A 23,244-nucleotide genomic window follows, 5' to 3' on the forward strand; every position below is an offset into this window, starting at 1 on the left:
TTATTATTATTATTATTATTTTTAACTAAAGCCAGATGGTTTACCCCTTGGAAATATTGAATCATTTTCCTTGTAGGAATCTGTTTCCCTAGGTTAATCCAGGCATGCATTAATTGCAAGTCAACTCCAGACATTTGTTGATATAAAATATTTATTAAACAATGCATTTAAATATTGAGGAATTGATATTATAAAAAGAATTTAAATATTGAGGAATTGATATTATAAAAAGAAATATGATTAAGCATTTCACGCAGCATTCAAACATCCACATTGTGTGTGTGTTTACAGAGAATAAATCCACGTTCCAAGTACCAGTCAGTCTGAACATAAACAGAGATATTTGGTTGTAAATGTATTTGAAGAACCGTACTCCTCTGTAGTCCATATCTATGTTTTCCCCTCTCGTCCCTATCTGCCGTATCCCTGTGGGCTGTCGGCCTTGTCTGACACGTCTTTTCCTTTTGTCTTGCTGATGTGGTACAACGTGTTGGCCAGGTTGTGAAGCTGGCACGTCCCAAATTGGCAGCCACGCTGAGGTGCGCGCCGTGGACGCAACTTCAGTGCCATGCTGTTAATAAAAAAAGAAGTAGAAAGAGGGCGAACAAATATTAGATTAATTAAAATACAAATATGAGCATTATATTATACACTAGGGCTTGTGTTTTATATCAGCTGATGGCTATTGTATTTGCTCTTTCGTACCTGCGTTTCAGTGCATCCAGGTCCAGATGTTTGTCCTCTGCATGAAATGGGATGATCTTCAGTGCCTGAGCATGGTGCTCCTTTGTGTCCTCTGAGCTTTCAGCAGCTGAAGCCTGGACAGTGTCCTCTGGGAAGACAACGTCTTCGCCTGACCTGTGAGTAAAAAAAAAATAAAGGTCCTTTTTGTTTACATTTTTTAAAGATAATCTAACACAAAGTCCAGTTCATCCTAAAACCAGTCTGCAACAGAATTTTTTTTTTCTTCAAATCCTTTTGGAGGTTCATTTTGAATAGAAACCAACACAAGGAAAATAAATCAAACATAAACACTGATAAACTTCTTTGTGTGTTTTTTTTTGTAAGTCAGCACTTGTGAATTTTATGACTTCAAATTCTATTGGTGTCTTAGTCAGCATCCTCTCTTGTAAACTCCTTTTACTGCTACCTTGTGTCTGAAATGTCTTGATATGTTAGGTGATACTTCAATATGGTATAATGAGTATTTTACCTTCATTATTAGCAGTGTATTTACTGATGTTCTTACTGACCTGTGAAGGGGTCTAAGAGGTGAGGCAGAAGTCAAAGGGACAATCAGCAGCAGTAGAACAGCTATCTCCATACCGCACAGGCCTGTGGGAGAAAACACCATTAGTGATGCTGAGAAAAACAAACCGTCCTGACCAGAATAATTCCCCCTAGGTCGTCTGACAAAGTCAATATTTAACCTCAATAACTCAGACACAAACCTGTGACAAGAAAGGCCATTAAAGATGATAGTTATTGGTTAGAAATGTGTTCAAAACATCATAAACATGAATCCAGGATGTAACTTACCACCAAAAAAACCAATAAATCTGCTGTGGCTTTTTTTTTTTAATGGAACCGTTCAAAGTCTCTTGTTGATTGTTGGATGCTCAAGTCTGACACCCCTCTGTACCTCTGGTCCTTTATAGTGATGGCACAGTGAAGGGGTGTGTCTTTAACACAGTCATACTGGCAAACCAACTCCCACACTAATAAATCATCAGTCACTGTGGCAGTTTTGTTTTTCTTTATTTACAGGAGCTATGATTCCAACATAAACATAATATATCAGTCCTTAGCAAAACATTGTACTTAAACTCAAAGTGACCTTGTACCCTTTACCATGTTTACATTGATTTTTATGTTCACTCTTTGCTCGACACCCCCCCCCCCCCCCCCCACTTCATCCACATCCTCCTCCATCCCTCAGCTCTCTCGCTCAACTCGCTGCTGAGCAATTGTTCCAGAAATCATTCTTTCATCCCTATCACCTGCAGGAAGCTCGCGAAGCCCAAAATAACCTGATTCTCCTTCAGGCTTTTCTTTATCGCCTCATTTTTCCTGTGCCTTTTTCCCTTGAGTCACTTTGGCCATCACTGTGTTTATTCCTCAAAATGCCCTTCACTCAGCCCCCCGTTCACATACAGTGTTTGAAAAAGACCTCAAGATAGTCAATCTAATTAAGATGACCTCATTGAAGCAGTCAAGATTGGTTCATGCTTGTGTTATCCATGCAAAAAAATAAAAAATCTTGGCCAAATACAGACACCTCTAGGAAATAATCTCAGAGTTCTTCGTCTTTTAATAACACAGTAAGTCCTCAGGGAGTTAGTGATACATTTAATGTTTTCTAACCTTCGCACTAAATTTCTCCCAGCCTCTCTCCTTCTCTCTGAATCACAACTTCCCCCTCTGGAGTCCATTGTGTGGCCTTCCTGTGACCATCTGGGCAGGTTGTGTTTGTCAGAGCAGTGCACTGAGTCATGACAGGCGCGCGTGCACAGGAGAGCGCAAGCCGTTGAATGAGAATGCAATCCTGTGCTTTCTCACAAGCATAATAGTCGATTGCATCAAATGTTTGATGAGTAATTTCCTTGTGAAATATGACAACCTGCACGACAGCAAAGATTATGTGCTGAATGAAACCATGACCTGTTTTTGTCATAACTACACTAGAAAGCAAGCTTTAAAAAAATAAAATAATAATGGATTAGGCAATATAAAGCAAATTATTCTCACCTATATTGATAAGAAATGCATGCTCAAGCTGTGTAGGAAACATTTTGGCAGTGCCTGGTTCCAGGTCCTCGGGCATGATGAGCTGCTACTTTTATTTAGTGATAGTGAACTGCATACACGTGGCTTTTAAAGGGATGTTTTTCACCGTTCTTGTCATTTTACACCCCTAATAATTTCTATGATACACAAGAAACTGAGAAAACAATAAGCAGGATAACGGGTCGTGTCATCTTTCATTGCAGTATTACAGGGATGTTGCAATGGGAAACATGTTGGAAGGTATTCTCCGTATGGAGAGTAGGTCTAACAAGTTAATGAAGAGAAATCTATGTTGCTGTTTCTCCCACCTTAGCGTTTATAAGCACGAAACCATTTAAACGTGCTTTCACTTCATTTTTTAAATTTGTAAGCCGATCAACGTTTTGTGTGAGGAATGTGATTGTTTTCATCTCATTACTGCACTGTTATGTGCATCCTAACTGTTTAGATGTTTTTCTATTTCATTGTATCTAATTTGAATACGTTCATATTATTATTTCTTCATTGATTTCAACTCATTTTTTAAGGCGGTTTATTGCTCATAGTAAGTGTCCTGCAGGTGATAACATTGTAAATAGATACTGAGGTATGCCTGGCCTTTCCAACAACAGCAACACATGTTGATGCTTCGATACGACCACATCAGAAATGACAATATAGCATAGTGTACTTGTAGTTTCATATAAAACACCCTGAACACATCATCCTGACTGTTTTTCTTTTTTCCTTTTTTATGTGGTTGTTGTTAAAGCCACACACGGTTTAGACTGGAGGGCAAAAGAAAATGACTAAGATGACTAAAGAAAAACAGGTATAATGTGAAAACAATACACACACGACATTAAAGTAAAAGATAATAGAAATATCTTAATTACAAATGTACAACTGGGTAATTCATTACCTCCACACAGAAAGTAAACAAAAGATAAAATACCCTCACTATCATGGGCAAATATCTTACTGGTGTAAAAAAAAATGTACTTAAAAAAATACAAAACGGTGAGGAGGTTTAAAACTGCTTCTTTAAAAGTGGACTGACCCTTAAAAGCTGACAGAGATCTGCTGAGTTTAGGCTACATGTTTTATGGCATGTCCCAGATATTACCACAGTCATGATGTCAGTGTGTGTCAGGATGATTAAAGCAGTCTGTCCTGGATTCAACACGTCTGGGACAACACTTGTTTTCTTCCACTTCTTTTAAAGGTCACTGTGGGTCGTTTGTCTGTGTTTGTCTGACTTGTTGATGTCCTCCTTCTCAAGTGGCTTAATTTATCTTGGAGGAATACAGGTTCACTTCCATGAGAATACTTCTCTCCCACTATCCCTGACGTAGCGTGCATCCTGTTGTTGTAAGCCTCCGACCACCAGCCGGCCACTCCAACACTCCCGGCCGAGTTTCCTCTGCCCACTGGGCACAAGAGTGAGCATCCTGCCAGGAAAGACTGCCATTCACTCGCACTTCATCTTCTCACACATTACGTCTCTAAGGGTACTCAAGACACTTTGCAACAAGTGTGTAAACTCCGGCCTTATCTTCACAGTGTAGCGTGTACGACAGGTTTGCTAAATTTAAAACAAAAACATCCGATTTAGTAGAATAAAGTCAGATCAAAACATTTGCTGCCTTCCCTTTATATGCACTTTGGGTTCTGGCCAAGCTGATCTTATGAGCTTGGATCTTTTGTATTGTCTTTCAGTGGAACCTTTTTGATGTACACTCATATTATGTAAGATATAACCTCGAGAGACTTGTAATCGGATAAACATAGCCATGAGATATCTCCATCTTGTGGGAGTGCTATCAAACAGAATTGTAATACAGATTGCGCAACATGTAGTCTGCTGTACTCGTGCATTTACATGACATCTGAAGCTGTAAAAAAAATCAGCTACTGGGGAAAAAAAGAGTTATGCCATCTTAGGTGAATCTGCAGACACATTTTTCTGCTGAGGTTTTTGAATCCACTTTTGCCATCAAAAGCTCCACTGTGGTTATGCAACAGCCTGAGATGCGTGATAAAAACTAAAATCTTAATGGTGAGTGCGTCGCTCGGTCATTCTCAAGCCATTAAGAGATTTGAAGTGAAAGACTGTGTTGGATTGGAACGGAGAGAGAGACACTGAGAGCGATGAGAGAGATGTGCCACACAAGTCTAGAAAACCTGTAGGTTAAAGGGTCAACACAGAGATATAAGCTTTGAGTCCATTAGTGGATTATAACCATAACCACTCCATGAGTCCTGCACCTCTCTAGGATTAAATAGAGAGAGAGAGAGAGAGAGAGAGAGTGAAACAGAGAGGGAGAGCAAAAGAGAGATATGCTGAGCGCATGAAGGTGACTGGAAAGCAAGTGAATTCATCAAATTTAAAGGGAGAATATAGTTAACTGTGCAAACTTGGACTGGAAACACTGGCAGACGAGCTCATCTGAAGCACTCTGGTGTGGGAGATCTAAAGTCATTTTGGTAGACTTGAAATATATCATCTGGCTGATAAAATCACAGCACAAGGTAAGTCTAGACAAATATATTTAGTGATCTGTCTGTAGTCTTTTTTTATGTGAGTGTGTTTTTTTTTATATTTATATTTGTCTGTGTGTGTGAATAAAATGTTCTCGTTGATAATTGTGTAAAACGTGTAAGGAAGCATTTATCACTCGTGATGAACGTTAGGATAAAGAAGCAACATTTGTATTTTATTGAAAATCTCTCATTCTAATGTGACATATTTACTATATTTCCATAAACTCAAAGCATACTGTATATAATGTGTACGTTTTGACATTATGTATTTAATCATGCCTATTTTCTGTCACCCCCATTATTGTTGTGTAACTTTAATTTTGTTATGGCCTCATATTGTGTGTGTGTGTGTGCTAATGTGTGTGTGCGTGTGCAGTAAACATGGTGGTGGACCTTGAGGGGATTATCCGCTGCATCAAGCAGGGGGATGAGAACGGTGTTCAGTCACAGCTGCAGGAGTTCAACAAAGAGGTAACGCAGTGTAGAAGCTGGCACACACTGGAGTCAGGCTGCTGCTGTGACACGTTCAGCCCCTCACTTTGTGTCCCTCTCTCCCCTGCAGTACGCACAGTGTTTCTTCTTTGATGCAGAGGAGAGGGAGCGAAGAAGAGTAAGCCGGTTGATGTTGCGCTCATTCACGGAGAGAAAGTGAACTACCCTGTTAACCCTCTCCTCCATGTTCTCCACCCCTGCTCACCCCTGCTTACAGTCTGTCTGTGATTAGTATTTCTGCTGTGCAAGTTGCCCCTGATCCTCTCTCCCTGCATGCGCCGGCAGATTGGGCACAGACAAAGTGATTGACACGTCGCAACATACAGTATGGTAATCTCTACAACACTGAGAGCTCTGTCGTCTGCAGTCACTGTGCAGCAGCTCTCTGGCCATATTCACACTACCAAGCAGTAGGTCAGTAGTAAGTAAGCAGTAGTCTCAACTTGTGTTTTTAGTCTACAACGCAGTTCAAAAACATAACATAAACATTAAAACAAGTTACAGGTAATCTGAAGGACTACTAAAAGAGTAGTTTACAGTAAGCCAAATGCTGCCAGTACTGTGCATCCTGTTGTATGAAAACAATGAAATGGTATGTTGTTTTTCTTTACTACGCAAGCCTTCAAATACCTTTTTCATTATAGCTTCATATACTGTAGTGACCAAAAAGTTCATTCTGATTAAGAACCTTGTAAAGCTCATTTCGGGAGCCCTAGATAGCCTAGTGGTTATGTCACGCACCCCACGTGCAGAGGCTATAGTCTTTGCCGCAGTCGCAGCAGCCATGGGTTTGAATCCGGCCTTGGCTCTTTGCTGCATGTACATAGTAAATGGACTTGAGTTTATATAGTGCTATTCTAACTACTTAGAGTGCTTTTACACCGCTTTGTCACACCTACCCATTCACACACTGATGGCAGAGGCTGTTACATAAAGTGTCCATCAGTATTAACTAATCCGTTCATACACATTTATGCACCGCTGACAAAGTGGCAGGAGCAACTTAGGGTTAAGTGCCTTGTCCAAGGTCACATCGGACATCCCCCCCCCTCCCTCCCCCACCGTCATTTCCTGTCTAAATTCAGATAAAGTCATATCTCATTAAAAAAAAGGCAAAAATGCCCCCCCTGCTCATTTCAATTAAAGATATTTCTCCCTTCATGCCTGCCTCCCTGACTGCCTAATGAGAGTTACATTTTAACTTTAATGTTTTTTTTTCTAGAATTTCCTTTCATTTTCATTAGAATGTAAAAACCCTTCTCGTTACTTTACATGAATTTTTATTCTGTCCAGTTTCTAGATAGCAGCGAGGTCAAAACTTTATGCTAGCAGAATTTCCACAAGCTAGACACTTTTGTACAAATTAATTTTTTCTTTCTCTTCTGTTGCGCTGTTCAACGAAATCTTACCTTCCACCTCCAACAGAAAAGAAAACTAGAAGAGGTACAGTGCCGCGACAGTTCAGAAGTAATGTTTATATTTTGTTTCCGATTTCGCAAGAGAGGATCAAAAATAATTCAGAAACTGCAGTCCAGTATAAAACTTTGACTTTATTTCTTCTCCTCTCTCTCCTGTTCCAGTTCAGGAAGAACAAAGTGAGGGAGTACACTGATTCTGACTCGGACTGTGACGAGTATGACCAGGAGAATCGAGACCTTATCCTCAGACAGGTACCTGACACTATCATGCTCTGCTTGCCCAGAGGTTGTTTTTAAAGGAATATCATAAAACTTAAATTATTTTTTTTTTCTGTCCCTGTCCTCAGAATTTAGCTGTTGTCCTTGTGAGGTTCATCAGAACAGGAGTTAAATGTCACGTGTTGAGATTATGTCTGCGCTCCCTGAGGATCCTCTCCAGAGACAAGAAGGTCCTCGGCCCCCTGGTCACCGACAGCGCTCTCGTCACTCTGGCCAGAGTAGCCGGCCTGACGACAGGTGATGCGTGTGATGAAGGCGGGGACCCTGACTCGGATTTCTATGACAACATCATCGCTTCTGTCTCTGAGGCCAGAGTTCTGCAGAGTTGCTCTGTAGAGGACGGGGATAATGTTGAGGCCAGTGACCAAAACGAAGAGTGCTCGGCCTTCGATGAGGACGCCAAGAGTGACATAAGCATCGCCAACAGCGGTGACCTGGACAGCATCAGCTGGTGCGGGAGCCATAGGCCCAGCATCAACGAAATGCACCGAGCCGGAGACCACCACAAGGTGCTGGAGCGTGGGAGGAGGGACCGCAGGGAGAGCCAGATGGATGGGGAGGAAGAAGAGGAGGAAGGGCAGTTGGGAGAGGATTTGCAGAGAAAGGAGGCCATGAAGGTGTTGTGTAATGTGGTATACAACAGTACCTGGGCACAGGAGCGGTTCAGTGCTCTCAGGTGGGATAACTGGCAGAAACATGCACATACAAGAAAGCATATAACAATCAAACGTAGACATGGATTGGTCTCTAGGATATTTAGGATCTAGGATAAGTCAAAGGACAGATTGTGTAAATGAATCCAAGTTGGAAAAGCATTCACATTCCACCTATTCATTTTTGGCGTCAATCCTTTGAATCTGGCAAATTATTCTGCTTGAATTTAACAACCACCTGCCTGTTAACAGACTGCTGTTGAAGGCAAAGACAGACGCTTCCACAAAACTAACCAAATGTTTTTCCTGAATCACAGGCTCTTGTGTGGCCTCACAGAGCGCCTGTCCTCCAGTAGGAGCTCCTCATCTCCGTCCTGTGGTCAGTTTTATGAACTACGCCTCATGTTTCTCATGACGGCACTTCGGCCAGAGCTCAGGACTCAGCTTCAACAGGTCACATATGTTCACTTGCCCTAAACGTATTAAACATGTGAAATAGTTAATAGTTCATGTATGATGTAAATGATTCTGATAAGCTGTATCTCGTATTGATCTTGAAAATAATTATTGACCAAGATTCATGCTGCACACTTGAGTTCTGGTTTCATTCCTGCACTTACAATTGTTCTGTTGCTCTAACAGGAGGGCGGCGTGTCCATCCTCACTGCAGCCATGGAGAGCAGCCTGGAGGTTCAGTGGAAGGACCAGTATGAGTGTGTGTCGAGCCCAGCAGAAGCTGCAGCACCCATCTCACTTGAAGCCTCTCAGCGTGTCATAGAGATCCTAAAAATCCTCTTCAACATCACCTACAGCATGCACAGGCAGGAGCCAAATGAGGTTAGTGAGTATGTGATCATTAATGAAGCTGACAGCTTTCAGGTGGGATGTTTTGAGGAGATACACAAATAAACTTCTCTCTTTATTTTCATGATTTGATCGGGTGAGTACAGTAGAGCCCTGGAGGTTACATGGATGGGTTTTTTTTTTTTATCTCGCATGCACGACTTACTATCTCGCACGTGTGACTTATAAAAAAATTCATTCATGTCACTGATGTGGTTCCCCTCAGTCGTTGATGAGATGTAGATGATGAAAAGAATCGCCGTTGACACTGACTTGCTTTCAAAAAGGATTATTTATTAACAAGAAAGCATCACTAGACACGTCTGCCTAGGAGAGTCATGAAGCCAATAATGATCTCTATCACACAGAACAAAAAAGACACACCCCACAGGAGAACAACATCTGTTTCTCAGGACAACCCCTCTCCATACAGCTGCGGGGGTTTCTGTCTTAGATGTATGTCATAAACTCAAAGGACAACACACAATCACTTGTCCAGGCGTGGTCTCCACCACCCTTAAGGAGTTAACCTATGTCTCAGGAATTTCAGACACTTCATCACCTCCCGGGCTCAGTAGATGAGCCCAGTTTAGTACTGGAAGACTGCATGGCTGCATCCTGGCGCTCTCTCGTCTGTGCGCTCTCGCCTGTGTGCCTGAAGCCGAGCACTCTGAGCTTCTAATTTTCAACATAAAGCCATAAAGCTCCGGAAATCAACATATCTGTAGTGTTGTGATATATTACATACATATTAGGTGTTTATAGACGACGGAGGATTAGGGCCATGTTACATTTTATTTTTTATTTTTTTTTATTTCGAGATTAAACTCGTAAATTTACGAGAATAAAGTCGCAAATTTACGATTTTAATCTCATAAATTTATGACTTTAATCTTGAAATAAAAAATGAAAAAAATTAACGTGGCCCTAATCCTCCGTCGTATTTATACAGTCAAGGCTAAATAAAAAAATAAGCAATTTCGCCATTCTATATGTATATGTGTTTTTTGAGTTATATATAAACACACAGCTCAATCAGCAAACTCTCCCCTCTGCGTGACTCATTTGAACTTCTTTTCATTCATGTTACAATGTTACAATTCACTTAGCAGACGCTTTTATCCAAAGTGACGTACATCAGAGAGTAAGTACTAATCCATTCATACACCGCCACTGAAGCAGCGGGAGCAATGCAGGGTTGAGTGTCTTGCCCAAGGACACATCGGACATGTTGCTCAGCTGGGGATCGAACCCTTGACCTTCCTGTTGAGAGGCGACGACTTTACCAACTGAGCCACAGCCAACCCATTCATACATTCATTTGGGCTTCTTGTAAACCTCGGGCGCGTGACTCCATCTTCTTCACCGTCTTCTACACTCTTATCTTCTTTTGGTAATGTTTGAATTAATCATACTGTAAATATTAATTTAATTAATGAAATACATTTCTGGAGGAGCGGGGAGCCAGAGCGCATGAGACGAGAGCGCACAGACGAGAGAGCGCCAGGATGCAGCCATACCCGACTCGTTTAGTCTGCAGTGTATAGAGGGACAAATGAGCTGAGCGGTGCCTCTTCTCCTTCAGGAAGATGCAGCTCTTTACCGACACCTGGTGGCGATCCTGCGTCTTTGCCTGACGAGGAAGTGCACGCTTTCAGATGACACAGACGAACTGCAGGGGTGAGCATGAACCTCAGTGAGGATGGTTAGAAAGAAAAGCTCACTGACAGTCACAAGTTCAAATGAGCTGAAAGGGCAGTAGGAGGTGTGAACAAGGATGATAGAAATACTCCATGGATTAATATAAATAGTCCTGACACTCATTTAAAATGTGATGATATTGCAATAAAAGCACATTTCATTTTGTTAAATTAAATCAAATTAGAAGCTTTTAGGGTCAGTATTAATCTAAAATATGTTTGAATGATTATGTGCTGGTTACTTACTCTACCTTTTATCTAAAGAACTTTTAATTCCTATCACAGTTTTATTAGAAGTATAACACTAGTACATCAGGCAGGCTTGTTCTGTTGAGATATTTAAAGCTAAGCTAAAGACTGTAGTGTATGAGTTATGATTTCTCTATGTTTTTCTGAGAGTCTGAGTGTGTTTTTAATTATTTTTAGTTTCTGAAATGTTTTTAAACTGTATTTTGTATTAACTTTCGTACATCACTTTGACTGAAAGCGCTATATAAATAAAAGTATTATATTATGTGCTTCATTATAGGACACTTATTGTACGTTTGTGGTGGACGAGTTTACAATAATCCATCATGCCAAACCGAATCACATTCTTCACCTCTCTGCTGCTCTTTAAAAAAAAAAAAAAAAAAAACATTCATCCCTGATCTGTAATCATGTCTCAGTCACACAGTCAACCTGCTATCAGCGCTGCCTCTGCAGTGTCTTGATGTGCTGCTGGTGGCTCCTCTGCAGGGAGACTCCCAGCCGAGCCAGGGCGTCAACATGGACTGTGTCCACATCCTCCTGCTGTTCATGGAGAGGCGCCTTGAGTCGGTGAGGGAGAATGCAATGTGCAGAGAGAAGCTCAATGACCAATATTCTTTAAAAAAAATAATAATAATAACCTGAGGAAGTATTTTTTCCAGGGTGACAAGATCAAAGAAAAACTGACTCCGGTCCTCAACCTGCTGACAGAGAGCTGCAGGGCCCACAGAGAAACACGCCATTACGTCAGGAAACATGTAATAACCCCCCAAAATAGGAAAGCTCTGAGAAAGCTCATGTTAAATCTTACCCTTTACTGGGCTATATCAATTTTTTTTTTTTTTTAAATCACTGAAATGAAAATGATTGCATGGTTTAGATCCTGCCCCCTCTGAGAGACGTGTCACACCGGCCAGAGGAGGGCTCCACAGTGAAGAATCGTCTGATCCGTCTCATGACTCATCTGGACACAGACCTCAAACACTGCGCAGCTGACCTCATATTTGTCCTCTGCAAGGAAAATGGTAACAACGATCCCTTCCATGAATTAACAGGGATGAATTAAATTAGAGTTTTCAGTCACAGAAATACAAGTCTATAAAACTAAATGATCATATTGCATTGTTGTTTACAAGCTCTGTCTCCAACGACCATCCCCCTCACTTCTTCTTCCAGTTAGACGTTTTGTCAAGTACACAGGCTACGGTAATGCAGCAGGCCTGCTGGCCACCAGGGGTTTGCTGGGCGGCCAGACATCCAGGACCCTAAGCTCTGACACCCAGTACTCGAGCGACTCGGACTCGGACACAGAGGAGTACCGGCAGGTCAAAGATCGCGTCAACCCGGTGACGGGGCGAGTGGAGGCAGAGCAGCCGGACCCCATGGAGGGCATGACGGAGGATGAGAAAGAGGAGGAGGCCAAGAGGCTGATCATGCTCTTCAACAAGCTTTCCAGGTCATTGATAACACGAACAATAGCCTCATTAAGACCTTTTACTTCAGGTTTTTGAGAAAGTGTGGAAGGCTGTGGTTCCAGCTACGCTCACAGAAACATGTATAAAAATACCTTTTATTAATCAGGCCAGGGCATATATCTATCAAAAAAAGAAAGCCTAGTCAAATAGCCTCCTTACCTAAACAGTATACCGTTTAGTCTTCAAGAGCACTTGGCTTTAACCTAGAGTCGACCACCCTGTCGCTGTGAGCAGAGGTATTCTTTCTTAGTTACTCATTGGAAACAAATGGGTTTCTGTTGACTTCAAGCTTTGACAAAAGTTCAATAACTTAAGTTTCCCCACACATGTTTCCGTTTTTAATAAGGCAGGTCGGCCAAAGAAGCTTCACTATTTGTATTCTTGGATATTATAATGTTAAATACGATAGAATTACTTTTTTTCCCAGTAAATGTGTCGGATGTATTCATCAATAGTGTTTTCTAATTAAGATGTCTTTTACACCAGTTAGCCTGATAGAAATCCATATCTCTAAAGGTGGCCTATTAGTTTTTCCCTTAAACATTTGTAGAGACGACACATGTGGATTCAGGTGACGTGAAAAAACGAATAAGAAAAACACCCTCCTCACTAAATGTCCAGTAGCCTATAGGGAAGAACCAGATAGATTATAAAGTACAATAAGCACATCTTAAATAGCCTACTGCTGAATAAATTGTTCTTTTTGTCCCGCAGAGACAAGATAATTCAGCCAATGGGAGTGAACTCAGAGGGGAGGCTCATCCCAATGTCGGGGCTCAGGGAGAACTCCCTCATTGAAGAGGGGGAGTCCGGGTCAGAGAATGACGGAGGAGGAAAGGAAGGAGAGAAGAACTGAAACATGGCAAATAGTCAACTAATAGTAATTCTTGGTAAATATGCGAGCTTGCCCAAGCATTAAAATATTTGTTTAAATGATTGAAAAACGTGACATTGAAGTCACTCAGATACAGCCAGCCGTCATGAAACTAAATGAACTCAACAAAGGTTATAAAAAGTGATTCTTTATTTGAATTCACACTAGAAACACACATCAGCAGAGCAATCACACCAGTTAAAATAAGAGAAGGTCCAATAAATTTCACGGTGTAAATGTGATATTTTAATCATGTCTTGAAAATGTATTGTTTGTACTGATGAGTGTATTTTGACGTCTCCTCTCTAGCGCTGCTTTAGAGCTTATGTTGTACAGACTATTGGCCCAACGTAAACTAACACCTTAAACAACCTGGAATAAACATCTGAAAGGAAAATGCGAGTTTTGCTTTATAACTCCGTCACATTGTGCTCAGCTGGGGTTTTTTTTTTCATATTGTTCTGAAGCTGTCTCATGTGAAACCAGGTCAGATCTGATCTGTGATTTTTGTTGAACACTTAATTTCATGTGTTTTTCTGCATTGAAGGCTTTAGTTATAGTGACAGAAAATAAATCTCCATGCACGCACAGTATTTAAGATTTGATGAGGATCTTTTAGAACCATAACGTTTGCTTTTTGATCCGGTAAATATAAATATAAACACAAAGAGGCCACTTTCACTTTCCCAGCAGCATGATGATACAGATGACTGACAGCCTTTGAGTGGCATTTCTCTGCAGTCTGAAGGGAAAACTGCTGTGTTATTTTTACAAAAAACAAGTCGGCTCATTTTGGAACACACTTTTTGCAAGTGTTCCAGAAAGACTGAGTGAAGAGATACTTTTCATGTCTTGAGTTGAGTGACAGGGCTCTTCTATTCAGCTGCTTGTCTTTGCAGCAGTAAGCAGCATGGTATCTTCGCATCAATAATATCACTGATGGCAGAATTATCCTCTTAAACCACCTTTGATTGGTCCCCATTCTTATTTTTTCATTTTCATACCCTACTTATTGGAAGATAAATTATGTGTATAATTAGGACATAAAATGTGTAAACAATGACTTATTTCAGTACAGCTCCATCATCTCTTCTAGTGACATCTGCAGGTCCACAGACTTCAGGGAGGAGGCGCCTCCTTCAACAGCTATGTTCTTTAGTAACTCGATTGAGGTCAGGACCACCTAAGAGAAGAAGAGCAGTAAGACGTTAAATGGAATGACATAAGTATGAAAGCAAATCGGAGGTTAACTGCTCCATCATCATACAATTCAGAACAGCAGGAGCGATGAAACATATCAGACTGGATTCTGCAACTTTTCATGTCAGCTTTTAATTTCTCAGCATCAACCACTGTTCTAAAACCTTGAACACCACAGGGATCAGGTGCCACTGCAGGTACTCGGGCGTTCTTCCCTCAGTGAAATGAATCAATGCTGAGCCCCCTGGAATTTGCAGCTGACCAAACCTCCCTTGATGGGCAATTTTGGGCGTTTGATAATTCATGACATTTGGTCGAGGTACTGTATGCGCAGCAGAAGAAAGGAAAAACTGCCAGAGTGAAATACTGCTTGTAGGTCTTTGGCGGCACACCACTGTGCGCATTTAAATAATTAAAGGTTTTCTCACCTCTACTGTGATGAGTTTCTTCCCCCAAGGCCTGTCGTCTGGGTCAGGCCACTTCTCTCCAAGGCAGAAGAAGAGGGAGTAGGGAGGGGAGTCTCTTCCATCAATGAAGTTCAATATTCCTGCAGGGAAAGGATATCAATCACTACACTGAGCCAACAGCACACATTTGCTATGGTAAGCTCAAACACGCCACATCATTTGTCCTTCATCCCACCTCGCACAAAGTCCCTGAACTGAAACAGCGGTTCACGATGCATTTTAGAAATCTCCTGGATCTGTTTGCTCTTGTCGTACTTGGAGAGGCTCCAATAAGCTTTGATTTCACCCCGTCGCTGGCTGTAAACCACCTGGCCTGACACGCCCACGTCCAAACCATCCCCCAGCTTGTCCAGGATGCGATGGGTCAGTTTGGCTTGGGTTTGATCCAACATTGCTCCGGGACTTGGCAGAGAGACCACAGAAAGGCCCGAGTCCTGATCCAAACCTGTCCCGCTGAGCTCAGGCCTGATGTGTGGACATTGAATACAAGAGATTTTAACTGGAACAGCAGTAATAATTTCACTTTCAGGGGACAAGAATGTCTCTGCACTAGTCAGGAGATGGTTAGCTGAGTTTCAGCACAAAGCTAAGCTATAAAGAAAGAATTAAAAAAGCAAAAGATGTGTTAGTGAGCCTTAAGATAGCTGTTTGTGGTTTTAGCTCTAGTATGTTTATTTCATGAAGGCAGTGACCGTCATAATGCACTAAATATATATAAAGCTAATGCCAGAGCGTGACTAGCTTAGCACAAAGCTAAGCTACCAAAGCAAGTGAAAGTAAAGAGATGAAAAATTGTATTATGAAGCACTAGATAGGCGAAGCAGATGAAAAAGCTAGGCTACTGCTTTGCCATGTGTCTACAATTGTCAATCTTCAACTCAACATTTGATTTCAAGCTAACTTGGGAATAATGAACATTTGTCAGACACACTTTCTTGTGTTAGAGCTCTATTTGGATGTTACCTATAAACTAGGCGAAATCCAGCTTCATTCTCAACCATCTGCTCGGAGACCTTCACCCCTCTGTAGTAGACTATTATCCTGAAATGAGTCTCTAGGGATTAAGAAAAAGGAAAGGCATATTAAAAAAAAAAAGAAAGGAGTTATTTAAACAGTATTCCTTAAGAACATGCTATTACTCATACTATGAAGTATTGGTGGCCATTTAATTACATTAAATATGAATAATTAAATCAATTGTGGAGTTTCTGAGATATATATATTTTGGCAGTCTCATCCATCAACCTACTAATACTGTTTCCATCATTGGTCTGGGTCATAGTCTGCAGGAACTGCTCCACAAGTTCCCCGTCACTGACCCCGCCCACAGCTCCCCCCATTGGATATACTGGTTGCTCAGGCAACCCAGTTTCCTTGACTGCACCCTCAAACGTTACTGGGTACTGCTGTTGCCCAGGAAACGCCTGTGCACCAATCACAGCCTGGCTCTGAAACTGCTGTTGCTCAGGAGGAGGCTCGAAGCCTGTGATGCCCTCTGTGGAAAAGTTGGGAGAAGCGTTAGTGGGGAAAGTAGCTTCTTGTTTTCTGCTCATTCTGCAGCAAAGAGAATAAATGACGAGGCGAGGCTGGTGAGCCTACCTGTTTCAGGGCCAATGTTCAGTCCCTTTAGACACTCCTGGAGAACATCCTGGTGCACAGTGGATTCTACTGGCAAATTTTAGATCAGCATTTTACAGGAAGTGATTCTAAATTCCTGGATATGAATTGATGATGTGACAAATTGGAAGAGAGGCCTGCATTCTTACCAGAAAGCCCAGTTTCTTCTTGATGAAAGAGAAAGGCATCAAGACATGGGACAACCTGGCTCTAAAATATAAAAGAAACATATTTCAAAGAGTTAATAAGGAAGATTAAACTCATTTATTTTAATGTTTCCGTGAAGTGGCTTACTTCTTGTATAGGAAAGCCACAATCCTCAAACAAATCCAGGTCATCTTGATCCTGGGATCCAGCAGATGAGTTAGCTGTGAGAAAGAAAACAAAGAGCTCAGTTACAATCTGCTGCTTCCCATCTTTTGATCATTTAGATTCTCCTAAGAAACACATCTTTACTCTGATAGTCCCCTTCACAAATGGTTTTAACAATCGAGTTCAGATATGTACAATATGTAGCATTCCAATTTTAAAACCAAACCCACATGCATAAAGCACAAAGTAGAGTCAAGGTGCATTTACTGTTTCACTGTATTATTTCTTTCATTTAAATCCCATTAACAGCACAATAACATGACAAACAGATAATGACTCCCACTGCTTGGAACTACTGTATGATGAACTCAAACAAGCTCAATCATTTTGCACAAGACCAAAGCAGTGTGTTTGGATTTAGCAAGTTTGAGAGCAATTTTGTTGGGCCCTTTTTTCATGCCAGGTGCCAGAGCATAGCCGCATATCAAATATGTTTCAATGTCATTTCATTTTTAGCACGCATGACAGCAGGAAAACATACTTTTATTAACTTGCCCGTCATTTACAACAGAAAAAAAAAGGACCAAATGTCGATTGTCTATGGAAGCACTTGTAGATCCTCACCTCCTGATGCAGACTCTTCCGGCCAGCGAAACACTTTGTGTGGGTGCGCTGCGTCGTTCTTTTTGTCAGACACCAGTTTGAAGCCTTTGGCTCGGAGAGCGCTGCGGAAGTTCCTCTTCCACACTGAGGCGTCTCCCTGTGCCCGGCCGTTCCCACTCACCTCTGCCCAGGCCTGCACAAGAGGAAACAGGTCAAAGAAAAACAGAACAGACTAATGGATTTTTTAAAGTATCTTGAATGTGCAGAATACATTGCATACAAGAGATACAGTTCGTCATATAAATATATTCGGTATGTTTACTTCTGTATTGTACTGTATGTGTATTATTTTATTAGTCATGGCATGTGCTCCATAATTACCTTAAAGATAAGAATGTCAGTGTTCGATGAGTCCTGTCTTAACGCATGTTTCCAGGGGATAGAGAACTCCGTGCGCTCCGGGTTCATCCATTGGACACCAGGATACTGTTCGCTGTTAATCTTGCCCCGCAGCCACGGGATGAGCAGAGGTTTAGGGTGAGACATTTCTGCAGGAGCAAAAAAAAAAACAACAACATGTAACCTAATCTAAATTATTAACAGTAAGCTTATTACTAGATCAATAACATAAAATTCCTACATCTAGCCTACCTCTTTGTATGCAGGGTACCTAACTTGGAATTAATGTACAAGTTAAAAAAAATCAAATATACACACAAAACCACAAAATAAAAGAAAAGTTGAAGGATAAGGAGTAGGTCAATAACATGATAGAGACAAAATTATTCAAATTGTAAAAAACTTCTATGCTACCAGCACACAAAAGGTCTGAAATGTAAGTGTAGTGGTTTCTTCAGTCTTCGAATCAGATCTTGTGGTCTTATATTTACTTCTCTCTTACCCACTCTAGAGTGACGTCATAATGTTTCACGCGTTACGTCCGCTTGATACAGATGTTTCCATGTGTCCACGGTGAAACTACTGTTTTGCTCCGCTGTCACCGGTTTATTTTACATCAACACACACAACAATACACTTTACTTCCTGTCTCTTGATCACATGGCTACGGAAGTCTTACAAAATCACAACAAACCTTCAAAATAAAATAGGAATAGTCACAGTAAATATTCCCAAAATAAACACACACATATCATCTGCTATACTCTAGAAAATTAGAATCCAAACAATAATAATCCGAAGTATTACTGGAAAATGTCTCTTACAGTAAGGGAAGTAGGCTATTATAAAGTTGCTAAATAATATTCAACACAGCCATGTAGGCCTACGGTTTTAATGTTCCTGTAGTTAGACTTCTGGTAGCATTACAGTGTTGTGTCGGCTCTCAGCCTTTTTCCAACACATATTTCAGAAATGAACCAAGAGGGCCCCCTTATGGGCCAAACAGAACACTACCAAACTACAACATCACATGCATAAAACATTAACATTACAAGAGTATATGGGCCTATCCAGTGGTGTGGTGCAGGGTATATGCAGTAGTAGCCTATACTCAATATAGGTGAAGGGGTGACCCTCCCTGCACTGTCTCTAATTGGCAAGTAGACACTAACTAAATATGCAAGTAGTCTTACATGTCACAGGGGCCGCTGGACGGGCCACTTCAAAAAACAATTGGGTGAAAAAGTGACGAGTAGGTTATACCACTTCTTCAGGCACAAAGACACCACTTGGCCTTTTGCATACATGTTGACGGGTTCAAATGTTGCGAAGTAATAACTTTACAACAGCGACGAGATATAAACTCACGTGGATTGTGTCTATAACTTTAGTATACTTACTTGATTGGCGATGTCACAGCCGGTGCAGCTTGTGTTGAGTTCACTTACAGTCGGATTGAAGAGGTCCACGGTTTAAAACACGAGTAGTAAAGTGTGCGCCGTAATAACAGAGGCTCTGTGACAATCTGTCACTCTCTCCCAGCTGCAAATTCTTAAGTAGTCCCGCTGCTGTTAAACCCTGGCTGTGTGGTTTTCTTGGGAAACTCCAAGTCTCGGTTTCGTTTTCCTGATGTGACGTCAGCGCCAATTTCACACCGGCAGAGCCCGATAGGTGGAGTCACACCTCACATCTTCGTGAGATCCCTCATTTAAACAACGTTTACCAAAACCCCGAAATCAACAACAGATAAAATGTTTAAGATAATGAAATATACGTTAAATCGTTAAAAATTCTTAAAAGCAGATAAATGCACAATCACAAATGAATAGCCTATACGTGAAATGTTATATCAAAATGGGGTATTTTGAGACAGCAAAATTTCATGAAAAACTGTTGACATCAAACATTTTTAAAATTTCATTAAAAGTGTTTACTTTAAAAATGTCTGAATTTTTCATGACAAATTTTTGACTTCAAAAATGTCATGAAAATAGGGCCCCAGGCCAGTAGGGCCCCCCCAGTCCTGACAGAGTTAAACCCAAAGAAGTGGCTCCAAGTTGGCCCCATCTGACAGCACTCACTCTTGTTGTACTGTCAGATGGGGCGTGGATGAACGTGAGGGCTCCAACACTATGGAACGAGCTGCCCGAGGAGATCAGGTTGGCAGAATCAGTCATCTCTTTTAAGTCCCTTCTTAAGACACTCTTTACGGCGAGCCTTTCCTTATTTTAAATTGTTACTATTTTCACTTTTTAAGAACTCCTTTAAAATAATTGTATGTATTTTACAGTTCTTTTAAAAAGGGATTTTTATTCCTTAATCTTTCCGTGTTTATTATTCGATGACCTGCCTGTTTTATATTTGCTGTCCTTGTAAAGCACTTTGTAACTTGTTTTTGAAAAGTGCTCTATAAATAATGATTATTATTATTATTGCTGTGAAAACCAAAGTTTCTCAATTAAAGTCACTGAAGGACAACTAAAGGATTTTATTGCTCTTTATTCATATATTTATGCTAATGTGTAAAATCTGTAAAAACGTGGTAAGAAGTTCACATTTCGCTCCATTTTGCGGTCGTACAAAACATTTGACAAATTATAATTGTTTTAGGTGTAACCTAAATGTTGAGGGCTGAAGCTCATTGACATCAAAAGTTGAGGCATGGGAATGATGGCAGCGAGAATGATTCCACTTCAAGGTTTTTATTTGCACAGGTTTTTTCCTTAATTTGTGAGGTGGTTTTTCCTGTTTCGGAGACAAAATATGACAATTAATGATTTGCCTCTTCAACAAAATAATGTTCAATAATTCTAAACAGGCTCACTAAACAGAGGATGTATCAATTAAACAACAAATCAAGTCTGCCTATATGCATCATAAACAAACATAATCACTAAACTAATTTATTCAAACAATAACTCACATGTGGACGCACTCAGCAAAGAAAGGTGGAACAGGTCTTGTCCTTAGGAGAGCAAACTGAGCAATGAACTCTCCTTCCCTTTATGGGAGACCAGATTTGGGGCTCTCATTCACCTGTGGCTGATTGCTGCAGCCAGCACAGGTGATTATTGTTGCTCCTGGTTGAACTCAGGGAATCAGCTGATTTTCAAGCTGAGGACTCTGCTCACCTTTATGTTATTTGGTGCAGTATGAAGTGGACGTGAGAAGTATGTCTCTAACAGAGCACGTTTTTTTTCTGTCTGCCTTTTCCACCCAACAGGACAACTCAAGAGAATTTCAGAAAAGCACACCCTTATGTTGCAGGGAAGCAGTCTGGTCACACCTGTATACAGAACACTGACTTGGTTGCAGAGCTGATTATAACCAACAGAACCGGCGACTTCCTGCTCGAAACTGTGATGGACACAAGATGTAAGTATTTAGTATAACAGTTGTTTAACATACAAATGTATTGTTGCTGTTACCTAAACAGTTTTGAAAATATGAAACCACTCTTGTACAAAATTATGTTATTGTCCAAGGTCCTGAAGTTGCTGCAATAAAAATGAAAGAGCTGGAGTAAATTCAAAGTTGAACGGGCATTCCTACAAAACAGAGTCTGGTGCTGATGATCCACAGGCACCAACAAAAGCTGATCTTATTCATGCTCACATTTCACAGGGAGAAGCTGCTCCTAAACTTTCTGCCTGCCTGTCATCGTTTGGCAGCTCAAGTTATGTCTCCGGTTTGCAAACAAATAGATAAATATATCCATCTTGCGTTGTCTCCAAAAAGTTTATAAGCTTACAAAATCTGGTAATATTGCTGTACCTTTTGAGTCGACATGGTTCTTTATCCTCTCTCTCGCTTCCTCACCCTCTGCTTGTCAACAAATGCACGTTGTTTCAGATGGGCAGCGTAAGTTTTACGACGGTGCAGTTGCAGTCAGAGACCTGCTGTCGGCGCCAAAGCGCACCAAAACTGAAAAGTTACATATTGGGGCTTTAACTATGCTTTATATGAAGGAGACCCACCTAGATCTTGGGTAGATGCAATAATCTTTGTCATGTCCCCTTGCCTTACACCATGTTTCAAGCTGAAAATCTCAGAGCACGTTCCATTCACTCTTGATCTTGAGTTCAAATATATCACTTAAACCCAAACTATAAATTTCCCCATATTATTTAATGTGTGGCTGAGATAGACCCAATCTACTCTATTGAATGCCTTCTGTGCATCAAGGCTAAGTAACATAGATGCATGAGGAGTCTTTTTTGCACATGACATGAACCCTGACTGATCGAGGTGTATCAATTGTGTTATAACCTTCACTTTAGTATGGCACTTCATACCTTTTGGTCATTACATAAAAGGCTTATCGGCCTATATCCTTCACAGTAGGTGGGTCTTTCCCTTCTTCAATATATATGTTGAGAACCACTTGCTGAATTTGTCAGGCAGGATGTCTCTATAAAGGGCGTCAAAGATGCTAGAGGGATAGAGCACAAAATGAAATTATTTGCAGATGATGTTATGTTATATGTGAGCGATCCTATCGTGTCAATTCCTCACATAATACAGGCTTTGAACGAATATGGAGTGATATCAGGCTATAAAATCAAAGATTCAAAATCAGAACTGATGAATTTATCTGGGGCGTGGCCACCATAATTAAACAACCAGGTCAAGTTCCACTGGTCGAGGGAAGGCTTCAGACACTCGGGTGTTATCATCACCCCCTCCACATCAAAACTATATGAAGCCAACTATGGAAGGTTGTTGAAAGATAAAGGCAGATGTGCACAGATGGGAGATTCTCTCCTTATCACTTATTGGCAGAATTGAAACTATTCGAATGAATATTTTGTCTAAGCTGCTCCTCTTATATCAGTCTTTGCCGCTCAGGGACCCTATAGCAATATTCAATGTTCTCCACAATCTGATAACAAAATGTATATGGCAGAACAAGAAACCCAGAGTTAGACTTATAACACTATTGCTACCAAAGCAAAAGGGGGGGCTCAAGTTACCTGACCTCAAATACTATTACTGTGGCACAACTGAGGACCTTAATATCATGGATAACTAACAGATACCGACTGGGTCAGTATAGAGCAAAATTCATGTCCTGACATTCCCTTAGGGGGGCTTCCATTTCTAAGCCAAGAGAACTGGCAGAAATTCAAAATAGAGAATGAATGGATAATAATCACGAGTAAGACTTGGCTGGATATAAAAAAACGATTTCATATTTTTAATTCTATACCCAGGGCATTAAAAACTGTAGCTTTCCCAGGATTTTGACCTATTAAAACTGATACTGGCTTCAGAAAATGGTCGATTAAAGGGTTAACTACTGTTGACCAGCTCTTTTATGGAGAAGTATTTCAATTCTATGAACACATCCAGA

At 40.8% G+C, this 23,244-nt stretch overlaps 2 protein-coding genes across 6 annotated transcripts; one reads left to right on the plus strand and one right to left on the minus strand.

Moving 5' to 3' along the window:
• The first annotated feature begins 4,875 nt into the window (after positions 1-4,875).
• si:dkey-94f20.4 (synembryn-A) lies at positions 4,876-13,690 on the plus strand. The gene is made up of 14 exons (XM_061028099.1): positions 4,876-5,298; positions 5,687-5,781; positions 5,873-5,920; positions 7,228-7,245; positions 7,383-7,472; positions 7,568-8,175; positions 8,470-8,605; positions 8,795-8,989; positions 10,581-10,675; positions 11,364-11,514; positions 11,607-11,702; positions 11,825-11,969; positions 12,121-12,400; positions 13,134-13,690. Exons 2-14 carry the CDS (start codon positions 5,692-5,694, stop codon positions 13,273-13,275), a joined length of 2,094 nt encoding a protein of 697 aa, XP_060884082.1. The 5' UTR covers positions 4,876-5,298; positions 5,687-5,691; the 3' UTR covers positions 13,276-13,690.
• Positions 13,426-19,506, minus strand: irf3 (interferon regulatory factor 3). 5 transcript variants are annotated; one of them, XM_061028104.1, is made up of 11 exons: positions 19,292-19,506; positions 17,874-18,040; positions 17,514-17,685; positions 16,872-16,945; positions 16,727-16,787; positions 16,560-16,625; positions 16,210-16,455; positions 15,924-16,014; positions 15,136-15,425; positions 14,922-15,040; positions 13,426-14,476 (listed from the first exon to the last, which is right to left on the minus strand). In XM_061028104.1, exons 2-11 carry the CDS (start codon positions 18,036-18,038, stop codon positions 14,363-14,365), a joined length of 1,398 nt encoding a protein of 465 aa, XP_060884087.1. In that variant the 5' UTR covers positions 18,039-18,040; positions 19,292-19,506; the 3' UTR covers positions 13,426-14,362. The 5 variants fall into 5 exon arrangements, with proteins under 5 accessions (XP_060884087.1, XP_060884085.1, XP_060884086.1 ...); XM_061028102.1 differs by having other exon boundaries at positions 16,560-16,628; XM_061028103.1 differs by having other exon boundaries at positions 16,872-16,940; positions 17,506-17,685.
• Positions 19,507-23,244: the final 3,738 nt, after the last annotated feature.

This window comes from Labrus mixtus, chromosome 21, assembly GCF_963584025.1.
Source record: "Labrus mixtus chromosome 21, fLabMix1.1, whole genome shotgun sequence".
NCBI lineage: Eukaryota > Metazoa > Chordata > Actinopteri > Labriformes > Labridae > Labrus > Labrus mixtus.

Excerpts from the sequence above, each read along its gene's own strand:
- irf3 (XM_061028100.1), bottom strand. The coding sequence starts at position 18,038 with ATGTCTCACCCTAAACCTCTGCTCATCCCGTGGCTGCGGGGCAAGATT. Across the intron at positions 16,629-16,726 it reads AGAAGAAACTGGGCTTTCTG|TAGAATCCACTGTGCACCAG; the intron begins GTAAGAATGCAG and ends AAAATTTGCCAG. Across the intron at positions 16,456-16,559 it reads GAACATTGGCCCTGAAACAG|AGGGCATCACAGGCTTCGAG; the intron begins GTAGGCTCACCA and ends ACTTTTCCACAG.
- si:dkey-94f20.4 (XM_061028099.1), top strand. The coding sequence starts at position 5,692 with ATGGTGGTGGACCTTGAGGGGATTATCCGCTGCATCAAGCAGGGGGAT. Across the intron at positions 11,703-11,824 it reads GCCATTACGTCAGGAAACAT|ATCCTGCCCCCTCTGAGAGA; the intron begins GTAATAACCCCC and ends TGCATGGTTTAG. Across the intron at positions 12,401-13,133 it reads CTCTTCAACAAGCTTTCCAG|AGACAAGATAATTCAGCCAA; the intron begins GTCATTGATAAC and ends TTTGTCCCGCAG.